Source organism: Pristis pectinata, chromosome X (genome assembly GCF_009764475.1).
Source record: "Pristis pectinata isolate sPriPec2 chromosome X, sPriPec2.1.pri, whole genome shotgun sequence".
Taxonomy (NCBI): domain Eukaryota; kingdom Metazoa; phylum Chordata; class Chondrichthyes; order Rhinopristiformes; family Pristidae; genus Pristis; species Pristis pectinata.
Window position 1 is genome coordinate 2,944,183 of NC_067450.1, and position 21,421 is coordinate 2,965,603.

General features: G+C 41.1%; 1 protein-coding gene across 8 annotated transcripts in view; it reads right to left on the reverse strand.

Moving 5' to 3' along the window:
• Window positions 1-21,421, reverse strand: part of LOC127566980 (polypeptide N-acetylgalactosaminyltransferase 6-like) — a 55,777-nt gene that overhangs the window by 10,607 nt on the left and 23,749 nt on the right. For all 8 annotated transcript variants that reach the window (XM_052009565.1, XM_052009566.1, XM_052009558.1 and 5 more), the window contains 6 exons: window positions 21,027-21,147; window positions 18,187-18,799; window positions 17,265-17,437; window positions 13,225-13,374; window positions 9,959-10,193; window positions 4,119-4,236 (listed from right to left, as the gene is read on the reverse strand). In XM_052009565.1, the coding sequence (XP_051865525.1) occupies window positions 4,119-4,236; window positions 9,959-10,193; window positions 13,225-13,374; window positions 17,265-17,437; window positions 18,187-18,677 (1,167 nt within the window). In that variant the 5' untranslated portion in view covers window positions 18,678-18,799; window positions 21,027-21,147. The remainder of the gene's footprint in view (window positions 1-4,118; window positions 4,237-9,958; window positions 10,194-13,224; window positions 13,375-17,264; window positions 17,438-18,186; window positions 18,800-21,026; window positions 21,148-21,421) is intronic.

Genomic DNA, 21,421 nt, shown 5'->3' on the forward strand with positions numbered 1-21,421 from the left:
GCAGTTTTGAGGAGTGGAACTGAACCATCAGAACAGGTAAATGTTCAGATTGTTGCATCAATGTGCTGCAATTACACATTTCAATTTTTTCAATGCTGTTATATTCATCCAAGATTGCTGGTGTTGAGTACTTTACTCATCTCCAATTGCACTGTCCTTTCTCTGCTACCTTCCCCAACCCGACCTCACCTCCCACTTTGTTAGCCTGTCCCGCAAATTTAGTTTAAAGACAGGAATCCTCCATCTCCAACAACCCCCTGAAAAAAGCTACCCCAGTCCACACTGTATTTTGCTTTATACTGTCACAACTTCACCTCAATCCATTAGGGATGATCTGTACTATACAGTTGGAAGACTTTTATTCTTCATCTGTTTCTCATTTACAAAGTCAATGAAGATGGAGGCAGACATTTCAATTTACCATCCAGACAAAACCTTGTTTCTCTCCAGCCCCACCCACCAGACACACTCACTGGCTTCTGAAAGTGACAGACAGATCTTGCATTCCTGTAGCGTCTTTCACAACCTTCAAATATCCCAAAGAGCTTTGCAGCAATGAGGTACACTTAAGCACAGCCACTGTTGTCATGTTGTAATTTGCACACAGCAAGATCCCACAATCATAATGACCTGATCACATTTCTCGTGATGTTGGTTTGAGGGATAAATATTGGCTCGGAGAAAGGTGTCCTCTCCTGCTCCTCTTCTACCAAGTGCTGTGGGATCCTTTACACCTACCTGGTGTATATGGGGCCTTGGTTTAATGTCCCATTGGACAAACACCAGCTCTGATTGGACAGCATGCACTTGATACTGTACTAGAGTGTCAACGCATTTGGTCAGGGTCAGGATCAACCAAAAACATTTTCCTCACACTGATGCTCTGACATGCTAACTTTACAGCTTTGTTTTTAAATTGCCTGTCCCTGGAGTGACCTGAAAGGTTTAATCCTTGCCCATTTTACAAAACAGATACCCATCCAGCTCGTCGACATTCAATATTATTTTTAAAAAGCTGAAATACAGCAATGCAGTTGAATTCAGTATATAAACAAAGTGAGCGGCTCTCACTGTACAACTGCGCCACCTCCTGGTTGATCTTGCCTCATCTTCACAATTTTCTCACCCTGAAGCACCAATTAGTCTGGACATCGAAATGCTTAAAATTGCATGCAAAGTGCTGCTGCCAAAAATTAATTATTTTTCAAATATAATAATATAAATTACATGGGAGTGTTTACAGAGCAAAAGCATATCCCATATTCAAAGACAGCCTGCAAAAAAGATTTAAGTCAGGTATCAGCCTCTCGAAGCAATGCCACTGGAAACATGGACACTCAATTTTCTGCACCTCCCGGGCAAGATCTCTCCCTCCCTCCCTCATTATCCTAATACATCACATTCAAGGAATTGAATCCTTAATTCAAAAGGTATCAATGCAATTCCTCTTCTGAACATCAAATCAACATAGAATTAATTAGTTGGCATAGTAGGCCATTCAGCCCATTGCATCTATGTCATAAAAAAAGTACAATATAATTGACATGCCTTGCATTTCTCCTCCACAGATCTCCCCAAATAGAGGAGCTTACTCATTTAAATGTTGTCCCCTTATAGTTGTCCAATAAATAATTTGAGGCAGCACACATTGAGCTCACAATAAATGTTTAACAATAAACATTATCCAGAGATGGATTTCAGGGTTGTTCTCACTCAATTTAATGATGCTTTACATGCAAGACTCAAAGATGGACCATATGTGGATGAAGAAGGGATTAAAACTGGAATGTTTCAAGAACAGAACAGGATAAACTGATTAAGCAACAGCTAGAGCCAAGTTATGAAAATGTAGATGAAATAGATTTTCATAAATTTTATCTATGAAAATTAGATTATACAATATTCTGTTATCAAGCCAGCCTTAACAGATCTGCCTGGTTAACATCCAAGTGACTTCAAAAGAGAGGTAAAAATTAGTAACGGTTATATTTTCAGCGACAGGTCTTTTGAAAGAAAAGGACTTGCATTTACAGTATGTAGCAACTTTTACAATCTCAACAGATTCCAAAACACATCACAGCCAACGATGTATTTTTGAAATATAGGTAACGCTGTAATAGAGGCACAGAGCAGTCAATTTGCGCAGAGCATGCTCCTAATATTAAGTAAATGATCAGATCATCTGTTTTAGATATTGGTTGAGGGATATTAATTGGCTGGGTCCCTGGAAGCAGTGCACTAGTCTTCTTTGAAAAGTGCCCCAGGATTATTTACATCTGCTTGACAGGCTTAATGTGTCAACTGAAAGACAGCACCTCTGGGCATGCATTAACCTCAGTGCTGCACCAGCCTAGATTAAGAGCTCAAACACACAACCTCCTGACTCCAAAAGGTGAGAATGGTACTATCGAGCAGAGACTGACACCAGATAATTTTTACCTCTATGAATTTATCTGCATTCATTATAGATGTTGAAAGCATGGTTACTACCCTACTAGGCCTCATGCAAATATATTCATGGCTGGAGTCAAAATACACCTTTTATAAAACCAGTAAAACTCATTGGCAGTCTTCTCCACATTTTCAGTGCCAATACAGTTGACGAATGGCAGGAATATTCATTCTAGTATACTCCTAACTTCAGAAAAGCATCATTATGTAGCCATTTGTAACCTACTGAATTTATAAAGAAAATGGTTGCCAATCTGGGGGCATACAACAGATTACAGGGCATTTATATGGCTTTAATAGTAAAGACAATTTAATTGGAAAATTCATATAAATGCGAACAGTTGGCACATTAACTGTTCTGGCCAAAGGGTTGCACGTAGTTCCTGGGACACCCCCAAAACAGGAGCAGTTCATGACATCATCAGATATTTATGAGGGATTCATTCATAAAGGTTAGGAACCATTGATTACAGAGGATACTTCCTCTCAATTTTTAAAAATTATTTTTTTTGAGAAGAATTTTGGTCGTGGGCACGACAGCCCAAAGTGGGCCAACATTTTTAGTTTTGTAATCTGGGCTTAAATCCAACCCGGGTTGATCAAGAAGAGCTTCTAGGAGTCATAAATGAAATGGAGCTTGGGCTTCCTCACTCCAGTATCTAAACACCGATCTGTCCATAATTCAGTACAAAATGACACCCATAAATCTCTCTCAAGAGCCAAAAGAATATTCATTTCCATCAACTGCTTAAACAGTAACGATCAACATTAATCTGTAATCATAGTACATCAGTGCACTGGAAACGTTTAACACAAGAAGATGCAGAATGCAGACAAGGCAAAAACTCACAGTTCTTCTGCTGTGTGGGCAATTCTGGTCACCCCATTACAGGAAGGATGAGGCGGCTTTGGAGAGGGTGCAGAAGGGGTTCACCAGGACGCTGCCAGGATTAGAGGGCATGAGCTGTAACGAGAGGTTGGACAAACGGGTTGTTTTCTCTGGACCGGCGGAGGCTGAGGGGAGACCTGATAGAAGTTTAGAAAATGCTGAGAGGCGTAGAAAGGGTAGACAGTCAGAGTGTTTTTCCCAGGGTAGAAATGTCAAACACTAGAGGGCATAGCTTTAAGGTGAGAGGGGGAAAGTTTAAAGGGGATGTGTGAGGCAAGTTTTTTTTTAAAAAACCCGGAGTGGTGGGTGCCTGGAACAGGCTGCTGCGGGAGTGGTGGAAGCAGTGGTGTTTAAGAGGCTGTTAGGTAGACACATGAATGTGCAGGGAATGAAGGGATATGGATCACGTGCAGGCAGAAGGGATCTAGTTTAATTTGGCATCGTGTTCAGTGCAGACATTGTGGGCCAAAGGGCCTGTTCCTGTGTTGTACTGTTTTGTGTTCTAAGACACAAACTTGTCATGGGGTACCTTTGTGGGTGTCCTTTGGGACTTCATCTTATCAATTCTTCATGCACAAGCATGGTCATCAGAAGAAGTGAGACCAATTGACATGTTCAGCTGGTTCCCTGCTGGTGATCAGATAATTGAGCACACACATGGGCACCTTCTACAACAGGCAATGCCTATGCATCTTGGGCCACAAGGTCTCATTCATATTTAAAATCCAACACACACAACCAAGGCGTGACCATTATAAATGTAAGCATTTGCATTTACCCTGAATGACATTTCCACATTCTCTCCTCCCCATATCTCCATCTGGTTGTCGTATGTTCCAATCAGTTCAAAGTAAGCTTTGGAGATCGCAAAGAGGCCACCAGCAAACGTGGGAGTCCTGAAAACAAACTAAAGATCAAATCTATTGGCCGCAGAGATTGCATAGTTTTATTTTGTACCTAATTGAAGCTCATCCAAATGACCACTGAGATACTCCTGCTTAAAGAGAGATGACTCACAACATTCACACCATTTTTAAACAGCTAAAATTTTACTTCACCTGGGAGCAGACTTAATGCATCTATTTGGCAAGAATTGGGTGACCATCTCATAATCCTTAACACATGTACACTGTCCCTTGTGTGATTGGAATTTTTGTGACCATTTATTCACAGGAAAAATGATACCGACAGGATCACATTTATTGCCCATCCCCAGTTGCCCAGAGATGACAGTGAACTGGATCCTTGATCCGCAGCAGTTCTTGTACTGATGGTGCACCCACGATGCATGTTATCTTGTTCTTGGAATTCCTATTGATACATTTTTCTGTTGTCAGCTATGCCACTGACTTTAAAATTTAGACACGCACGAAGCCAGTTGTGAACTGTTATTGATATAATCCCAGGATCGACGAGCACAAGTGGCATGAAGTTAAAGTGGGCACATTTCCAGGAGTCCCTACACACTGTGCCACTTCTAAACATTGAGTTGTGGCAGCAACTGAAAGTGCTAGTCATAACTTAATGCTTTCCAAAAGCCAATTCCTGAAGCAGAATGTGGATTTGTACAGGGAATGTCCATTGCTCAAGTGTCCTTCATCAGTCCTGGCCGGAGCAAGGTGTCAGACCAAGCAGCTGTCACTTGGATAGAAACAGAAGGGAAAACCTCATGGAGTTTCTGAACACAAAATAGCCTCCACTTTTGACAGAAGCAACTGGAGAGAACATGGTCATCTTAAGACAGCCTCCACTCTACTCTTAAGCAGTTTTCTCAAACTGGTGACGCTGCATTCAAATCCCAGGTAAAAAATCCTTTGCATTTGAAAAGGACCATTGATTGACCTTTACATGAAACTGAGAGAGACCATTTTCAGTCACAACAGCGTAGGCTTTGTGAAATCATTTAGCTTTCCTGTTTCCTCTGTTGGGTTTGGTTACACTTGGGCCTCAAGATTTTCTAAAGAATACGATCATGAAAATAATGATATTCATCCTGTATCAGTGCTTCAGTTAAGCTGAAATCAGGGCAACCTCCACCCTTGATATTTACCCAAATATAACTGCTTTCACTGTAATTCTAACAAGCTGCTGACCAGCTCTCTCATCCAATTACAGAATCATTGAATGATCAGAGACCACTATAAATTTGTTTATGCAAAAACAACATATCAACAAAAATAATCTAGCTGATTTGGGATTGCTTTTAAAACATAATTTAGTTTTAAGAGTAATCCTGTTCCTCTTTACATGCATCATCATCCATAGTCAAGTATAGATCAGTGGTTCCTTTTATCTACTTTAACCGTAGACCTCTTCATCCATTACTGTGTCACCCAGATGTTCACAAACGCTACCCTAGAGGAGTGTTCTACCCAGTGTTCGATTCAACCAGCTGTCCAGCAGCAGGTTTATATGTCAATCATACATCACCCAGGGGATCAAAGCATTGCCCAATCAAAGAGCCTATCAAAACAAACGTAAAATGGAAGGACCGATGATTGATGTCACTTGTGCTTTTGGCAAATCACACCACATGGGATGGATCAATGGGCTAACTGGTTTTTCAAGCCCTCTTCAAATTTCCAAATTGACCTCCTGACGCTTGCATGTGGGACTCAAGATTCAAAAGATTAGATTTAATAGTCACTCACTAGCTGCTGTAACCTCCAGACAAGAACTCATGAAGGAACAACTGCACTTAAAAAAAACCTTTAGCGTCACATTCTTAAGAGAGAAAACAATATGGACCCGAATTTGCTGCATCGCTGTGTTTTTACAGTTCATAGCGATTTAGGGCATTCGCGCTATCCAGTCACATGGCACTATATTTGCGCTGTGATTTGCTGGACCACTGACCCATTTACAGCATTGCAAGGTCAGTGATGAATCAGGGATTGTGTGCACACTGCAGCCAGTAGCATAACTCTCACAGCAACTAAGTGACACCATTGAAAGCAGAAACGCCAAAATTCAGATTGAGGTGCAGCGTAAAAAGCTGGGTGAGCTGAAACTTCTGAAAACTGACTTTAAAAAGTTTTTTTTAAAAAAACTTTAAAGGCAGAAACAAAAATCTCTACTGCCTTATCTTATTCCCACAGAAATGTTGCAGGATCTATCCACCTTGCCCTTTCACTGATAAACAAGTTGTGAATGGTGAAAAAGGAAAGGAGCAAAGTGCTGCGGGTGCTTCTCCAACGCCAAGTTAAGATCCAGGATCTTCAATTGGGCACTACAGACAATTAGCACATTTAGTGAATATTGATTTAAAAAAAGGACCGACTCAAGTTAATATATGTCACACATATGCTACAGATCAGATCAAAACTAAATTGAACCAGTTTGATAGATACAACCACGCCTAAGGGCAGACCATCAGTGTGATAACTGGTTCCTCAGTATCACAAGTCACACTGATGATACCCTACAATCTTCGCAACTCATGAAATAATCACACTTAACAAGGTTGGACGCCCTGTGAAAGAAAGCAGTGGTCAAATGTTGAATTCTGATTCTGTAGCTCTTTGGTGTTACAAAGGTCTGCAGCCTCAGACTGGAAGCCGTAAAAATGAAGTGTTACTGAGACCTTCATTGCTACTGACAGGCCCTCTGGGAGGTAAACCATGGATTCACATCTTGCTTCATTGGTGAACCATAATCTGTGTGGCTTCTCCGCGAGTGGTGGGGTATGAGGAAGTGGTATGTAATAGTGAGATTAGTTCACACACTGGCTACAGTGCCTGAAGCATCCCTTTCAGGTCACTCATGAATATGCAGTGTGTAGTCCATTGCAGCAATGCTTTCATCTTCCTATCACACAAAAAGAGGTGAAGGTCTGGCAATTAAATGATCTTCAGACAAAAACAAAGGGCTTTGCATAGCAAAGTTGGTAAAATGGGACCTTTGAAAATTAGAAAAAGGAAATAAAACTCTTTCACAACTGCTGGGGTGAGGCTCCACACCTCTAAAGGCCCCATATAACTCTTGGCTTCTTAAGCTAAGAGACAAGTACCATAAATCAAAATCATTACCATGTCACTCAAATTTTAAAGTCAGCTGCAGTACATAATGATTAGCGATCAACATTGGGTGCATTGGTGACCCAAGTGGCAAGAATAAACTTGTCAGGTTGTGCGACGCTAAACGCAGAATGGTGCAAATTATCATAACCCATCTAGTCCATTATTCTGTAGTTTCCTCATTTTACAAGAAGTGCTTGCTGTTAATGCATCATTACAATGGTGCAATTTCCTGGCACGTTCAGACTCAGCATGAAAACCTTCAGCTCACTAATTAAAGTATTATCCTTGGAAACAAAGTTTGGGGGGTGAGTACACACACATAGTGTCACTTCTGGCCAATCTTTCAGGCACAGGAAATGATAGGAAGCAGAATCACATCATGCTCCTCAAAGACAGACAGGTTATCAAGGTTGGTTACACAATCACAGCAGGCAAGGTTGCCAGTGATATCAAAAGGCTCACTAACACATGTCTCTCTGCCAACTCCTGAAATTTTTTGCTGATCATCTCATTGTGCGCACCCCCCACCAAATCACCAACCCTAATTGTATCTCCCAATACATTATCCCATCGTGTTAGCTTTGACCTTCCCAAATGGGGCCTGTTCCATAGATAATGGTGGTATATCACACAGAATTACTCCTCAAAAGGCCACTGACATTCATTAAGATTTGTTACTAAGGCGATCTTGGACCGTCCAAATATCCTCCTCATACTTGCTGTTCCAAAACATTTCTCTGCTTTCGTGCCTTTGATTCTAATATTCATTTGGAATCAAATTAAAAATCAACTATTATCGGGAAGACATCCTTTTTAGATTACATACAATTATAATAAAGACAGTTGTTTCACAGCCAAAAAGAGGAAAAATAGGTTATAGAGAAAAATATATAATTAAAAATATTTAATACAAGTAAAAGACTGTACTAGGGTGCAATTTCACCCTAGCAACGTCACAGCTGCATTTCTTTGGTACAGCAATGATTCTGATAATTATAGCCTGTAAGGTATGGGTGGGAACAAGTGTCAATACACCAACCATTTACTTAAAAAGCAAGGAAAACCCACAGAGGTCAAGAGTCAAGCAAGCTTCAACCACAAACCCACTGCAGAGGTCAAATTTCCGGTTATCTCAGCGACCACTTTGAAGTGTATCGTGTCGATTCCATACAACTTAATGTGCACGATGTTAGAGTATTTATGGACTTTTCCTCTGCCTTGTCATCTGTCAGTCCCCCCACCCCCCTTCTGCTCATTGGCACTGGTCCCTTCCTGAACTATGGTCAATGTTCCCAGATGCCACACTACCACACCCATCACCCACAATACCTTGCCAAAATAGCCATTCTTCATGCACAACTTTAAAAAAAATAGTTTAAAAAGACTTCACCCTTGTTGGTCAGAGAAGTGGATTTTTATGGCACAGGGTGAAATAAGGGCATTGACTCCAATAAGCTAGCCACTAAAGTGTGGCTTCCTGTGCAAGTGAAACATTCTCACACAATAACAATGTCAGTATATTGATATACAAGAGTGCCTTTTAACGTCTACAAGATCCACTGCTGCCCTATTGGTACAATTAGTTAGCAAAGTATTCTTTCACCTCTGACACTGATCACGCTGATGGGACTTTGTTCTGCAGTGTTTGACAATACTGGCAGGGTGGGATGCAATGCCCATTGGACAGCTGGGGCCCGGACATGATGAATTACCCAAAGAGTGGGCCTGCAAGAAGACACAAATAAGCTAACAGAATGGGTAGACAAGTGACAGATGAAATTTAATGCAGACAAGTGTGAAATGATACATTTTGACAGAAAGAATAAAGAGAAATATAGGTAAAGTGAAAGTTCTAATGAACAGAGGGTCCTGGGTGTATATGTGTAATAATTTATTGAAAGTGGTGGGACATCTGAGAATGTTTAACAATGCATGTGGATTCTGGGTTTCCTAAATTGAGGCATCAGGTATAAAAGCAGGGAAACTCTGTTGAAACTTTATTGGACCACAACCGGAGTACACTGGTCACCACGTTATAGGAAGGTTGTGAAGAGCCCAAAGAGGGTGTGGAAAGGATTTACCAGAATTCAGCTATGGGTTGGACTGGAAAATTTGGGTGTTGTGCTCCTTAGAGCAAAGAAGATTCAGAAGAGATTTGATAAAAGTGTACAAGTCATGACTGGATTAGATACAGCATTATTTAAGACAAAAGGTATTCTCATTAACAGATGTTTCAAAGACCAAGGGACATAGATTAAAGGCAAAAGGAAAAAGACAGTGGGGGATGCAAAGATGTTTTTAAACTGATGAATGGTTATGAATTAGACCTGTTGCCTTAAAAGGATGATGGAAACAGAGTCAACCCATGCTTTAAAAAAAATTAACGAGCACTTGAGGAGAATAATTTACAGGGCTATGCAATAGAGCAGAGGATTGAGTTAAGATTAAATTGTTCTACAAGGAGCCAGCACGAATTTAATGGGCCAAATGGCTTTAACAATTTGACAAGTTATCAATCCCTGGGTGTACCATTCCATTTTGCACACAAGGTATTGAGCACAAAAATTCAATAAATCCACCAAACACACAAGGCACTCACTTGATAGGATATGTTTCATCTTTTCTTCTTTCTATTTCATGAGATGGTAGAGCCTCCCAGCCAAATGACAAACTCCAGTCAAAGTTACCCCGGTTGTGATGTCTTTCATACTGGACTGGTTTGGATACCTCAAATGTATTAAGGTCAATGGTAGTGATGTCAGGGCTCACCACAGCAGTGTAATTTTCAGCTATTCTTCCCAGCAAAGGTTCCAACCAGCCACCAAAGCACTCACCTAAATATTGAAAGATCAGAAGACACTGTTTTAGCTAAATCTTAAACAAAAGAATTTTCCCTGTTTCCAATCTTTTTTCTCCACTTACGGGAAGCAATGTTGTTGGAATGCTGATAAGCCAAACCAGGGAGCTGTACAACAAGCAAAACAGGCTGATGATGAAAGGTTTTGTTCTGAAACATCAACTCTGTTTCTCCCTCCACAGATGCTACTGACCTACTGGGTATTTCCAGCATTTTCTGGTTTTTTTTTCAGATTTGCTTGTCTAGTCCATCTGCCAGGTTTTGTTACTGACAGAAACTGTTTTCTCTACAACCCCATAGTCTCACTTCCTGGGCAAGTTCCTTTAGACGCAGCTCAATAATTTCTGCCCTTCCAGACAGTTTGTTCCTCATTTTCTCCCTTCATCAGCCAAGGGCAACCCAGACATGTTCCGGTCCACATTTTGGTTTCTGTGCAACTCTTTCAGATTGACATTACCCAGTTGTTCTTTATTCAACTCTCAACATATTTAATCATTTTATTTTACTAATGATCAGTGTTAGCAGCAGTGCCCTAGATCTGAGACTAGAATAGTTTTCTGGCTCAGAGCACTTCCTATTAAAACTGAAATGAATTAACAGCCATCTCAAACCACTGTGATGCCTGTGACATCAAAGCACACTACAACATGGGAGTTTTCAGCAATTCTACATTTGATCAAGTAACAAATATTAATTTCTAATTCCCTTGAGGGCACAGCAAGTGTGCTATGCTGCAGAAGTTCCCCATCTTTGATTCTCAAACTCTGCTATTAGAACATAGAATAGTACAGCACAGGAACAGGCCCTTCAGCTCACCACGTCTGTGCTGAACACGATGCCCAATTCAATTAAATCCCTTCTGCCAGCACATGATCCATATCCCTCCATTCCCTGCATGTTCATGTGTCTATCTAAAAGCCTCTTAAACCCCTCTATCGGATCTGTTTCCACCACCACCCCTGGCAGCACATTCCAGGCACCTACTGCTCTGTGTAAAAAAAAACTTGCCCCACACATCTCCTTTGATCTTTCCCCCTTACATGCACGTCTTCTGGTATTTGACACCTACTGCTCTGTGCACATTCCAGGCACCTACTGCTCTGTGTAAAAAAAAACTTGCCCCACACATCTCCTTTGATCTTTCCCCCTTACATGCACGTCTTCTGGTATTTGACACCTCTATCCTGGGAAAAAGATTCTGACTGTTTACCCTATCTATCCTTCTCATAACTTTTATAAACTTCTATCAGGTCTCCAGAGAAAGCAATCCAATTTTATCTAACCTCTTCTTTTAGCTCATACCCACTAATCCAGGCAGCATCCTGGTAAACCTCTTCTGTACCCTTTTCCAAAGCCTCCACATCCTTCCTGTAATGGGGCAACCAGATATGCACACAATACTTAAAACTTTACTGGTGAGGTGAGACCCCAATTCTAATTCATTTTAAATTCCACAGATAAAAAGGCACGCACCAATAACAGGAATGACTAGTGCTGATAATGGGTTTTATTGTTGGTCTTCAAAATACTAGCTGTGATTTATTTGAACAAATTTAGAATTCACTTACAATTTAAGAGTAAGACTAACAGTAACTTTACAGCCAACTAAATTAAACTGGAATCTGGTTACATTTTCCCCATCAGCTGAAGAGCTCTTCTCATTTGAGGTCTTCTTTGTGACACACACCAATACCTAACTAACAGGGAACCAACTCCTGGGCTTTGGTAAACTGCTGGTTAACTTGTCCTCCCTGGGAGATCTACTCAGTTCATTGACATGCCATGGAGATGAGGAATTGATCACATGGGTGAAGTTTAGGACTAACACTCCAAAACACAATTAAGCGTTCTCTGCGCGAGGGGTAGGGCAGGGGAGAGGAGTGGCAATGTTCTGGGTACTGCTGATTTTGGGAAAGGGAAGAGAAGTAGAAAAAAATTCATATTTACATAACACCTTTCACAACCTCAAGCACATTGCAAGAAATCTCTAATCTGTTGGCTCCTGAAGGATGGGCAAGGAAAATGTTTTTTTTGGGGTTGGGGAGAAAATAGCTGAAACACATCATCCTCTCTTGCACCTCCTTTACATCTGTATGTTGAAAATACAAGGCCCTTAGCATATAGACTCCACCTTAAACTTACTGCTTCCCACACCTCAAAACTTCATCTCGGCTGCTTCTTCTAATCTTCTATAGCACCCATAGAATCTATAGAACTGCCAGCAATTCGTTTTCTCCTTGTAACCTTTACAACCTTAGAGGTATCCTGTAACCACCTGGCACCCTACCTTCTGGTTAATACGAGGCTGGGTGATAAGATTTTAACCTTGAAGTTTATATACTGGAAGAAAAGGCAGGACAGTAGATCCCATTTCTTATTACTTGTTGCTGTGTCCACCGTTTGGCTTCCGGTGATCTATGCCAGAAGTTAGTAATTTCACTTTTGTGGAATACTTTTACATAAAACTGGTAACAAATGGATAGCATCTTCCTTTCAATTGCCCACTGACCCCTCGGGACCTTATTTGTCTCAATCAAGTCCCCTGCCACCCCTCTAAACTCCAGCAGGTATAAACCCAGCCTATTCAATGTTTCTTGATAGGACAAACTAGTTTAGTAAACTTTTGACAACCTACTTCCAACACATCAACATCCTTCCTTAAATACTGAGATTGGTACTGTACACAGTACTCCAGATGTGTCTTGCCAATGTCTCGTATAAATGAAGCAAAACCTCCCTACTTTTGCATTCAATTCCCCAGCAATAAATGACAACGTTACTTACCCAAAGACTATCCTTTTGCGAATCATGAAGTAGGACACCCTCTGCATATCATAGCTTTGCAATCTCTCACCATTTTGATAATATGCCTTTTTTTTATTATTAGTTTTCCCGCCAAAATGGACAATTTTACATTTTCCCATTTGCCACATTTTTATCCACTCACTTATTCTCTGCATAAAAGAAGTGCCCATTTAACATTGGGAAGGACGCACAAATATACTTACAGTGAGCATCAAGAAAGGTTAGTACTTCTCCTGTAGCCTCACTGGCACCCAAGAGCCTTGCAGTTATTAACCCTTTCCTCTCCACCTGTCGGAGAACTTTCACTATCCGGAACTGCTTTACGTATTCATCCAGTTGTTCTTTTAAAGCATCTGGAAAATCATAATTCACTTTGTTTCAATGTTTTAACACAGAACAATTTTATTCATGTCTCAGCAATGTAGTTTACAATACTGACTAATTCTGGAGTGGATTTAAGTGTCACAATTAAAATTAAGAGCATCTAGACCATTACATGTATATATAGCTACTATCTAATTACAGAGGTGCAATAATGATCAGACATGAGGGAGAAGAATGTTAATCGCCACAATGAAAGCAAACAATACGATCTATTTAACACCATGTCAAAATGTGTCCAAAAGATATTTTGCCAGCTCCAACAGGGGCCCAATGGGTAAAGGCACCACCCACTGCAATACCATGCAGTGCACACCATGGAGTTCCCAAATCCAAATAAAAGTAGCAAATGCCAGAAACACACAGCAGGCCAGGCAGCGACTGTACAAAAGAGACATTTAACGTCTCAGGTCAGGGACTCATCAGAACTGGGTAAGAGAGAAAACAAGTTCCTTAAGTTGCAGCGGGTGGGGAAGGGATGGATTGAACAAAGGGAATATCTTTGATAGGGTGAGGCCAGGGTTGCCTTATTGCCTCTCTGCAATTTAAACACCAACTCATTTTCTCCCTTCCCCAGTTCTGACAGAAGATCTCCAACTTGAACTGTTAACTGTTTCACTTTCCACAGATGCTGCCTGAGTGTTTCCAGCATTTTCTGTTTTGATTTCCAGCATCTGCAGTTTTTTTTGATTTTTGTTCCAGATCCAGGCTCTGCTCTGCGCTGTTAGCTGACCTTAATCCAACCCAACAATTGAGGTGGACAAGTTGGCCTCAGCATCTCTGAATTATGTGAGGGATGGGAATAGAAAATAAATTCCTACATGATCACTATACCTCATTAGAAAGTGCACTTACACAGACAACGGCAAGAACAGGCTTAGGTGCAAATGCAACAGCCCATCAACATTCGTCGTTGTTAATTAAGACTACACATTTTAAAATATTTTTGCTTATTAAATATTGTCATGCTTCAATGCAGTCTGGTCAAAATGAACATTTATAATCTAGCCACCAAAAGACTTGTCTGAAAACTAGGCTGCCTTGGCGAGTGCAACAGAAAATATATAAAATGGTAGTTTAAACTTTAACCACACAATTGGATAAATGAAGCATATAAACATGAGTGAAGTATTTTCAGCTCCCTTGTGTAATTAATAGGATTCAGTTTGACAACAAAATTGAACTTTTTCCAGGAGTATTTAGCTTGGTCAAAAAAAAAACTGATCCTGCATCATTCCAGCTGTTTGATTAGGATTACACCCATTAAACTACCTAATCAACTCTCATCACCACCCCTCCCCACTATACTGCAAGCTCTAAACCTTAGAAGGGCTGCATAAGAGAGATCACAATTAGACCTAGTTTTTTTAAGGGGGGGGGGGCAGGTGTTGGTGAAGAGAAAAAGGAGAATGACGCAGTTAAAATTTACAGGAAGTTACGAGAATCAAACAGATGCCAAACGGGTTCAGTTATGAGGACAATGTCTTGCTCTTTCAGGTGGATATAAAAGAACCTATGGTACTATTTTGAAGAGGAGCAGGGGAGTCATCCCCAATTTCCTGATCAATATTTATCTCTCAACCAACACATTAGAACAGTTTATCTGGCCAGTATCACATTGCTGTTTGTGGGAACTTGCTGCTCATGAAGTAGCTGCTGTCTTTATTTCATAACAATTGACTACACTTTTAAATAAAAATCTTCATTGGCTGTAAAAAGCTATGGAATGCAGAGGTTGTCAAAGGTGCTATATAAATGCAAATCTGCCTTTCTTTCATTAAAATGATATAGAAATGAAATAGAGTAGGAACAGACAAAGTGTTCTCTCTGGTAGGGTGATCAGACCAATGGTGCAGAGTCTTGAAATGAGGGCAGTTAGGAGGGAAATCAATGTGTTTTTCCCCCCTCAAGTTTCCACAGTACTCTCCAAGAACTCACTCTCATGAGGGGTGGACCAATTAACATTTTCCACAAATGTGCTACATTTGCATTATTGACCGTGCAAGATTGTCTTGGCCACAGCAACAAGTTTCACTTCAACCACAGTAGTTTGTGTTACTAAATTTCCAACCCAAGTACAGATTTTAACTGGTAAGACATGACTATTTTGGCAAGTGAATAGGAAGGCAGCTGGGCTGGGGGGAGGGGCAGGAGATCAGTGAGACGTTAACTAACCGAAAGCAATCACTTCTCCTCTTCACTCTAGAGATCAAAGTGCATCTTGCAGAAAGAGCAGAACTCCAGCTTCATCTGAACTCCAAAGGGGGAAGGAATCTGGCTTTTATTACTTGAAGTGTGAAATTACTCAAGCTTAATTTTAGACACACATAATATTTGCATAACAGCCAAGGAAGTGGGAGGCATTACAGTCGATAAGTGGGGCTGGGGTGGGGAATGCAGGTTGGGTCTCCCCCCTCAATCGCTGCTGTACAACCTCTATTCTTTATCTGCTGCTGATAGAATGCAAAGCCCACAGTGAACAGGTTGTTGAGTTTAATTCTGAACACTGGATCAGTCTTTTTGCAAAATTCATACCATTGAGCATTTTATCTACACTCAGAAACAAGATCCATCTCAAAACCATATGGAAACATTCCAACTCTTCCTCCGGAGTGGATATGTTTACAACAAAGAGGAGAAGGTGCTCACAGTTCATGCACGGGGCTGAAGGGGGCGGGGCAAAATTGAGAGGACGGGATGTGCAAAGAACAAGTTTAAAGTAGAGCTTTCCACCCGCCAGCCTGTGCTCCTCCCCCTCCCTTTCCAGTCCTGATGAAGGGTCTCAACCCGAAACATCGACTGTTTATTTCCCTCCATAGAAGCTGCCCGACCTGCTGAGTTCCTCCAGCACTGTGTGTGTGTTGCTCCAGATTCCAGCATCTGCAGAATCTCGTGTGTCTTTAAAGTACTCAGTGGTTCTAGTACCTGGAACTCCCACGCTGTGGTAATGATCATTGCCCCACTGCAGAGCAGTCGTCATGTAGCAAGTGTGGCGCACTTCAAGGACGATGATGAAAAATAGAACAACACTTCCACTTTTTGCAGCTGTGACCAGTGACAGGAACTTTGGGGGTGGGGGCAGTGGATAGAGAAGCAGAAACAAAAGCCTTCTGATCCAAAATTGCCCCTTTTGATTCATTTCTTAAGTATTCCCTTGTATGAAGAGTGAAAGACCAAAAACATTTGGAGAGTAAGAATAAGGAAAAGAGCAAAGCTAAGTTGTTAAGATTTTAAATAGAATAGAGGATCATATAAATGGGTCATTAATAAGGAGAGAACTGAAGTAGCTACAGCTATGAAATAAGCAGACTCCTGGGGTTTCATACATGGAAGAATACAACATCCAAACATGAACAACAACCGACAGGTGAAGACCCGCCAGCCCATCCCATATGTCGTGCATTACCTTGGACAAGCTGCAGCTGGAGTATTGGATACTTCAGTACAGCAAGGATAAATGCAGTGGAAAATATTGCAATGCAGATTCACTAGGATGTTACAGAGATGAGGGGTTACATTTACAAAAGACTTGAGAAATTGGGACTACCCACTCCCCCAAATGAAACCAAAAAAGTTGAAAGGAAACCTGATAAGATCAACTGACAAGAGGCCAGAGGGTCATTGGTGGGATCTTCCAATCCTACGCCATTTAACCACTGACCCACTGGGCAAACTGCAAACTGTCTGATTAGGGAGCTTTAAGTATCTAGCATATATTTTAGTCACGGGATTATTATTGATCAGATATGAACAAATAAACTCAGTAAGAATAATATTCTCAGGTTTTTAAAAATTTTATGTTCCAATCTCAAACACAAGATATTTTAAATACAGCAGTGTTCTCCAGTTACTAAAAACTCACCATCTGTGCTGGCATCATCCACTAATAGGATTTCCTTCAGGAGTATGGCTGGGGAAGTATGCATCACACTGTACACAGTCCTCAGCAAGGTAGACCAGGCCTCATTGTGGAACACTATAATCACACTGGTTGAAGGTAGAGGAGGGCAACGCCTGAATCGCTGTTCAATACACCTGCACAAAGCAATCCAAAGAGAGTTGAGAGATCCTGGCTTATAGAATGCTTTCACAAAGTAACTGAGTGCAAGTATTGAATTGTTCCAAACAAAAAAAAGAGTGGGCTGCATGGATTGAAGAAAACATTTGGCTCTTGCTTCAAGGCGGGACAAATTTTGTCGAGTCTAAGAAGTTGAAAACAAGAAAAGGTTTTTCAGAAAGAAATTAGGCTGTGATCCTCGCTTCACAGTTGTGACAGGAAACAGGCCAACTCCTCAGAGAGGAGCTTCCTTTTCTTCTGTGGAATATTTCTCCAGAAGGGAAACAATGTGGGCTCATCCACCAGAAGTTTCTACTTGTCAGCCCAGTCTGATAGAATTTACTTTAAACACATCTATTAGCTTCAAGGGTCCTACATGAGAAAAGCTTGGGCAGTCTCCTTGGTCAGAATGGGTCAACAGCAGTAATCCATCCCTACTTGACAGTGAAATGAAAAATGTACTGGGGGGGAGGGGGGAGGAGGGATGTGGCTACATGGATAGTTGGTACAGGAAAAGTTATCTTGCATTAAAGGAAACTGTGATAACAGGCCATATAGATGGATCTTATTTGTATCTTGCTTAAAGTCGAAACTGGGTTCCTAGATTGGGAAAATTTTCCATTTCCCAGCATCAGTAATCTTAACAATGCTGAGCACAAACTATTAACCAAATGAACACATTACTCCCCACAAAACGTCTTCACAATAGAAATATGAAATATCCTACTCTGGAGGTCGTGTGTCTGGTCCAAGGCTCCGGTGCAAGGAGATACGGTCACTGGCATAGGCATTGAAACAATGCTTTTCAAAACCACGCTCTTTCTCCTTCTGCTGTTCTGGGGAGAGATTGTCTGTATGGAAAGCCTTTGCATCAGCACCAGGTGCATTGGGATCCTCAGGAGGGCGAGGAAGAAAAGTCTTCAGTTCCGCTGCAGTGTAAAATCCTGGCAAACAGTTGCTGCTGTCATCAACAACCTCTTGGCCTCGATCTGGAGCAATGATCTGAAACTTGGGCATCGAGTCTCGGATATTATTCACAGCTCCAAACATAATTCCTAACATTCTGTCTTTCCTGCCTGTTAAGTCCTTAAGCCAAGATTCATCCTTTGGGCTTTGTTTGACAACATCTCTTTGGAGTATGAATAAAAATATCACAAATATTATACTGACCATAGCAAGTTTCACTGGACCAAACCGTTTCCTAAAAAACAGCCTCATTGTTGCTGGTTAAATGTCACAGAATAATAGTGGTACTGAGGTTTCCTTTGGAGCCGGTTGGTTTTATTCACAATGAAGGCGGCCACTCCATTAATCGGTTTTGAAAGTTCTGATGCATGGATCTGAAATAATAAAAAAGCTCAGTTGTTTCTAAGTTAAAAGACATGACAAGCCTTGCAATCCTTAATCCTCTTCCCATTCGCCTCAAGTGCACGAACAATTGGTGGGATCATGGCCCCTCCTGTGAGAGACGGTGCAGGGAGGTAGGCAGACTTGCATCTCTAGTTTCTACTGTAAACTCCAAAAGAAAACTTGCTTTTTTTTTGAAGATGCAGTTCTATTTGCCTTACATACAGCACAACATACAGAGAATGATAACATATTACACAAAATAATGAACTGCATAGTTAGTAGTGGCCACTGCAGCTGAACCCCTGGTTAATAATTTTAGGTGACAGCGGTAATGCAGGTGTAATTCATCTTGATTTTCAAAAGGCCTTCAGTCAGGTACCCCAAAACATGAAAATGAATAAGGTCAAAGCACAGGGAACAATTGGCAAAATGAGTTGCTTGATGACTGCAATACAAATTGGGAGTCAAAGGTAGCTATTTATAGTAGAAGGTGGTGGCCATCAGTGCTGGGACCAATGCTGTTCACAATTTACATTAAATTATTTTGACTCTGGAATCAAAAGTACTTTTTCTTTTAAATCTCCAAATGCTATCAAATTGGGGACAGTGGTCAGTGCCAAAGTTGATTAAACTTGCAAAGTGCACAAATGAAGTTCAACACAGATCTATGCGAGGTAGTACATTTTGGTCAGGAGAATGGAGGAGGTCACTTATTACTTGAATGGCAACAGTCTGGGCAAGGTGGAGGAACAAAAAGATCTCATAGGACAAATACACCAATGGCTCAGAGTTGCGCAAGCTAACAAGGGCCAAACAAAAGAAAAAGCATTCAGGTTTATTTCAAGGTACAGAATTGAAAAGTAGGTACAAGTTATGCTAAACCTGCATTGAACCTTGGTTTGACCACACTAACAGTACTTTGTTTGTATAGCTCAGGTTACCATATTTATACAAAAACAGATATCAAGGCACTGAAGATGGTGCAGAGAAAACTTGCAAGGATAATGCCAGAAATGCAAGGGTATACACAAGGATGAACCTGGGAAAAGGTGGCCAAGTTGTGACCTAATCATCGTCTTCAAAACCATGAATGATTTTAATAGAGCGGATACAGAGAGAACATCTGTACTTATGGGGAAGAGCATAGTCAAAAGGCCCTCATTACAAGACGGTCACAAAGTTGTAAAATAGGGAAGTTGGAAGAAACTTGTTTACCCAAAAAGCGGTGAGAATGTGGAACTTGCTACCACATGGAGTGGTTGAAGTGAATAATAGTGTGGATGCATTTAAGGGGAGGCCAAACATGAAAATGAGGGTCTATGACAAAGCAGAGAGCACGCATACCTATGCAGAGGCCCACTGCTACACTCATATTTCTGGCTTAATTAGGTTACAGTGAAAGCAATTTTAAAAAAATCTCTCATTGGCACCCAGTATTCTTACCAATGCAAATCCTATCTTATGCTTATAACACAGAAGGAGGCTGTTCAGCCCATCAGGTCCACACTAGATTCCAGGGGAGCAATCCCATTAGCCTTCCCTTCATTTCCCTGTAGCCCTGCAACTTATTCTCTCTGACATGCCCATCAACTACACTTTGAACCTATACTAAGTAATTTACAGCGGCCAATTAAGCATGTCTTATAGGCGACATCCGAGGTCAGGATCAAACCTAGGACCCTAGAACTGCAAGGCAGCAGCACTAATTGCTGCACCATCTTTAAGCGAGCACACTGTGCTGTCCTTCGGAATGGATGCCAGCTATTACCTAATCTGAGCAGATATTCTTGATGCAATCTAAAACAGCGTGCTAGTGGGCGGTTTGTCCAAATGTGGGCAGGTGGTGGGGAGCGAGCCAAACTCTCCTCCCCTGACATCCACAGGAACACACTTTATTATGGGATCAACAGATCCTAAATCTGTTGGGTAGCAAGGTGGATTTGAGATATTGAATCAGCCTTGACAATCGATGGCAGAGCAGCTCAATGGGCCTACAATCTACTCCTGCTTATGTTCTTCAGGTGGAAACTTCCCTATCCCAGAGAGGGGTTGATTGGTTGATCCCAGCCGATCTGTGATCTCAATTTGGCTTTCTGGATATACATGTACGTTCACCAGCTAAATCCTTTCCAGAAGTATTTAAGTAAAGGGCAGAGAATGAAGCAACTCACAGTGATTGAATGCAACACCCATTTATGCCAAAAAACATGAACTCACATCCACTGCAAACAAGAGACTCCTTCACTCCCTCTTTATTGAAGGCTTCTGCAGTTGATTACTTCACTTATTCCACCCATTTGTGCTGACGTCAAACCCAGGTCCAAGAGGGTGAAGGTAGCTGAAAAGTGACAAATCACACAACATGATGATGCATGTCCTAACATCACATCAGCAGCAATGTACTCATCGCGTGACTGTTAGAATCCAGGCTGCCTCCTAACACTTAATAAATGGTGATAAGAAAAAGGTATTTTTCATAAGCAGACCAGGGTGCAAGTGAATCTTTACACCCTTACAACTGCTGTGAATGGAAGTAAATTCACCCTTTGTCACTATATTACAGAACATAAATCACATGGACTTGTCCACCAGGGTTTCTTGTCCACTTCAAA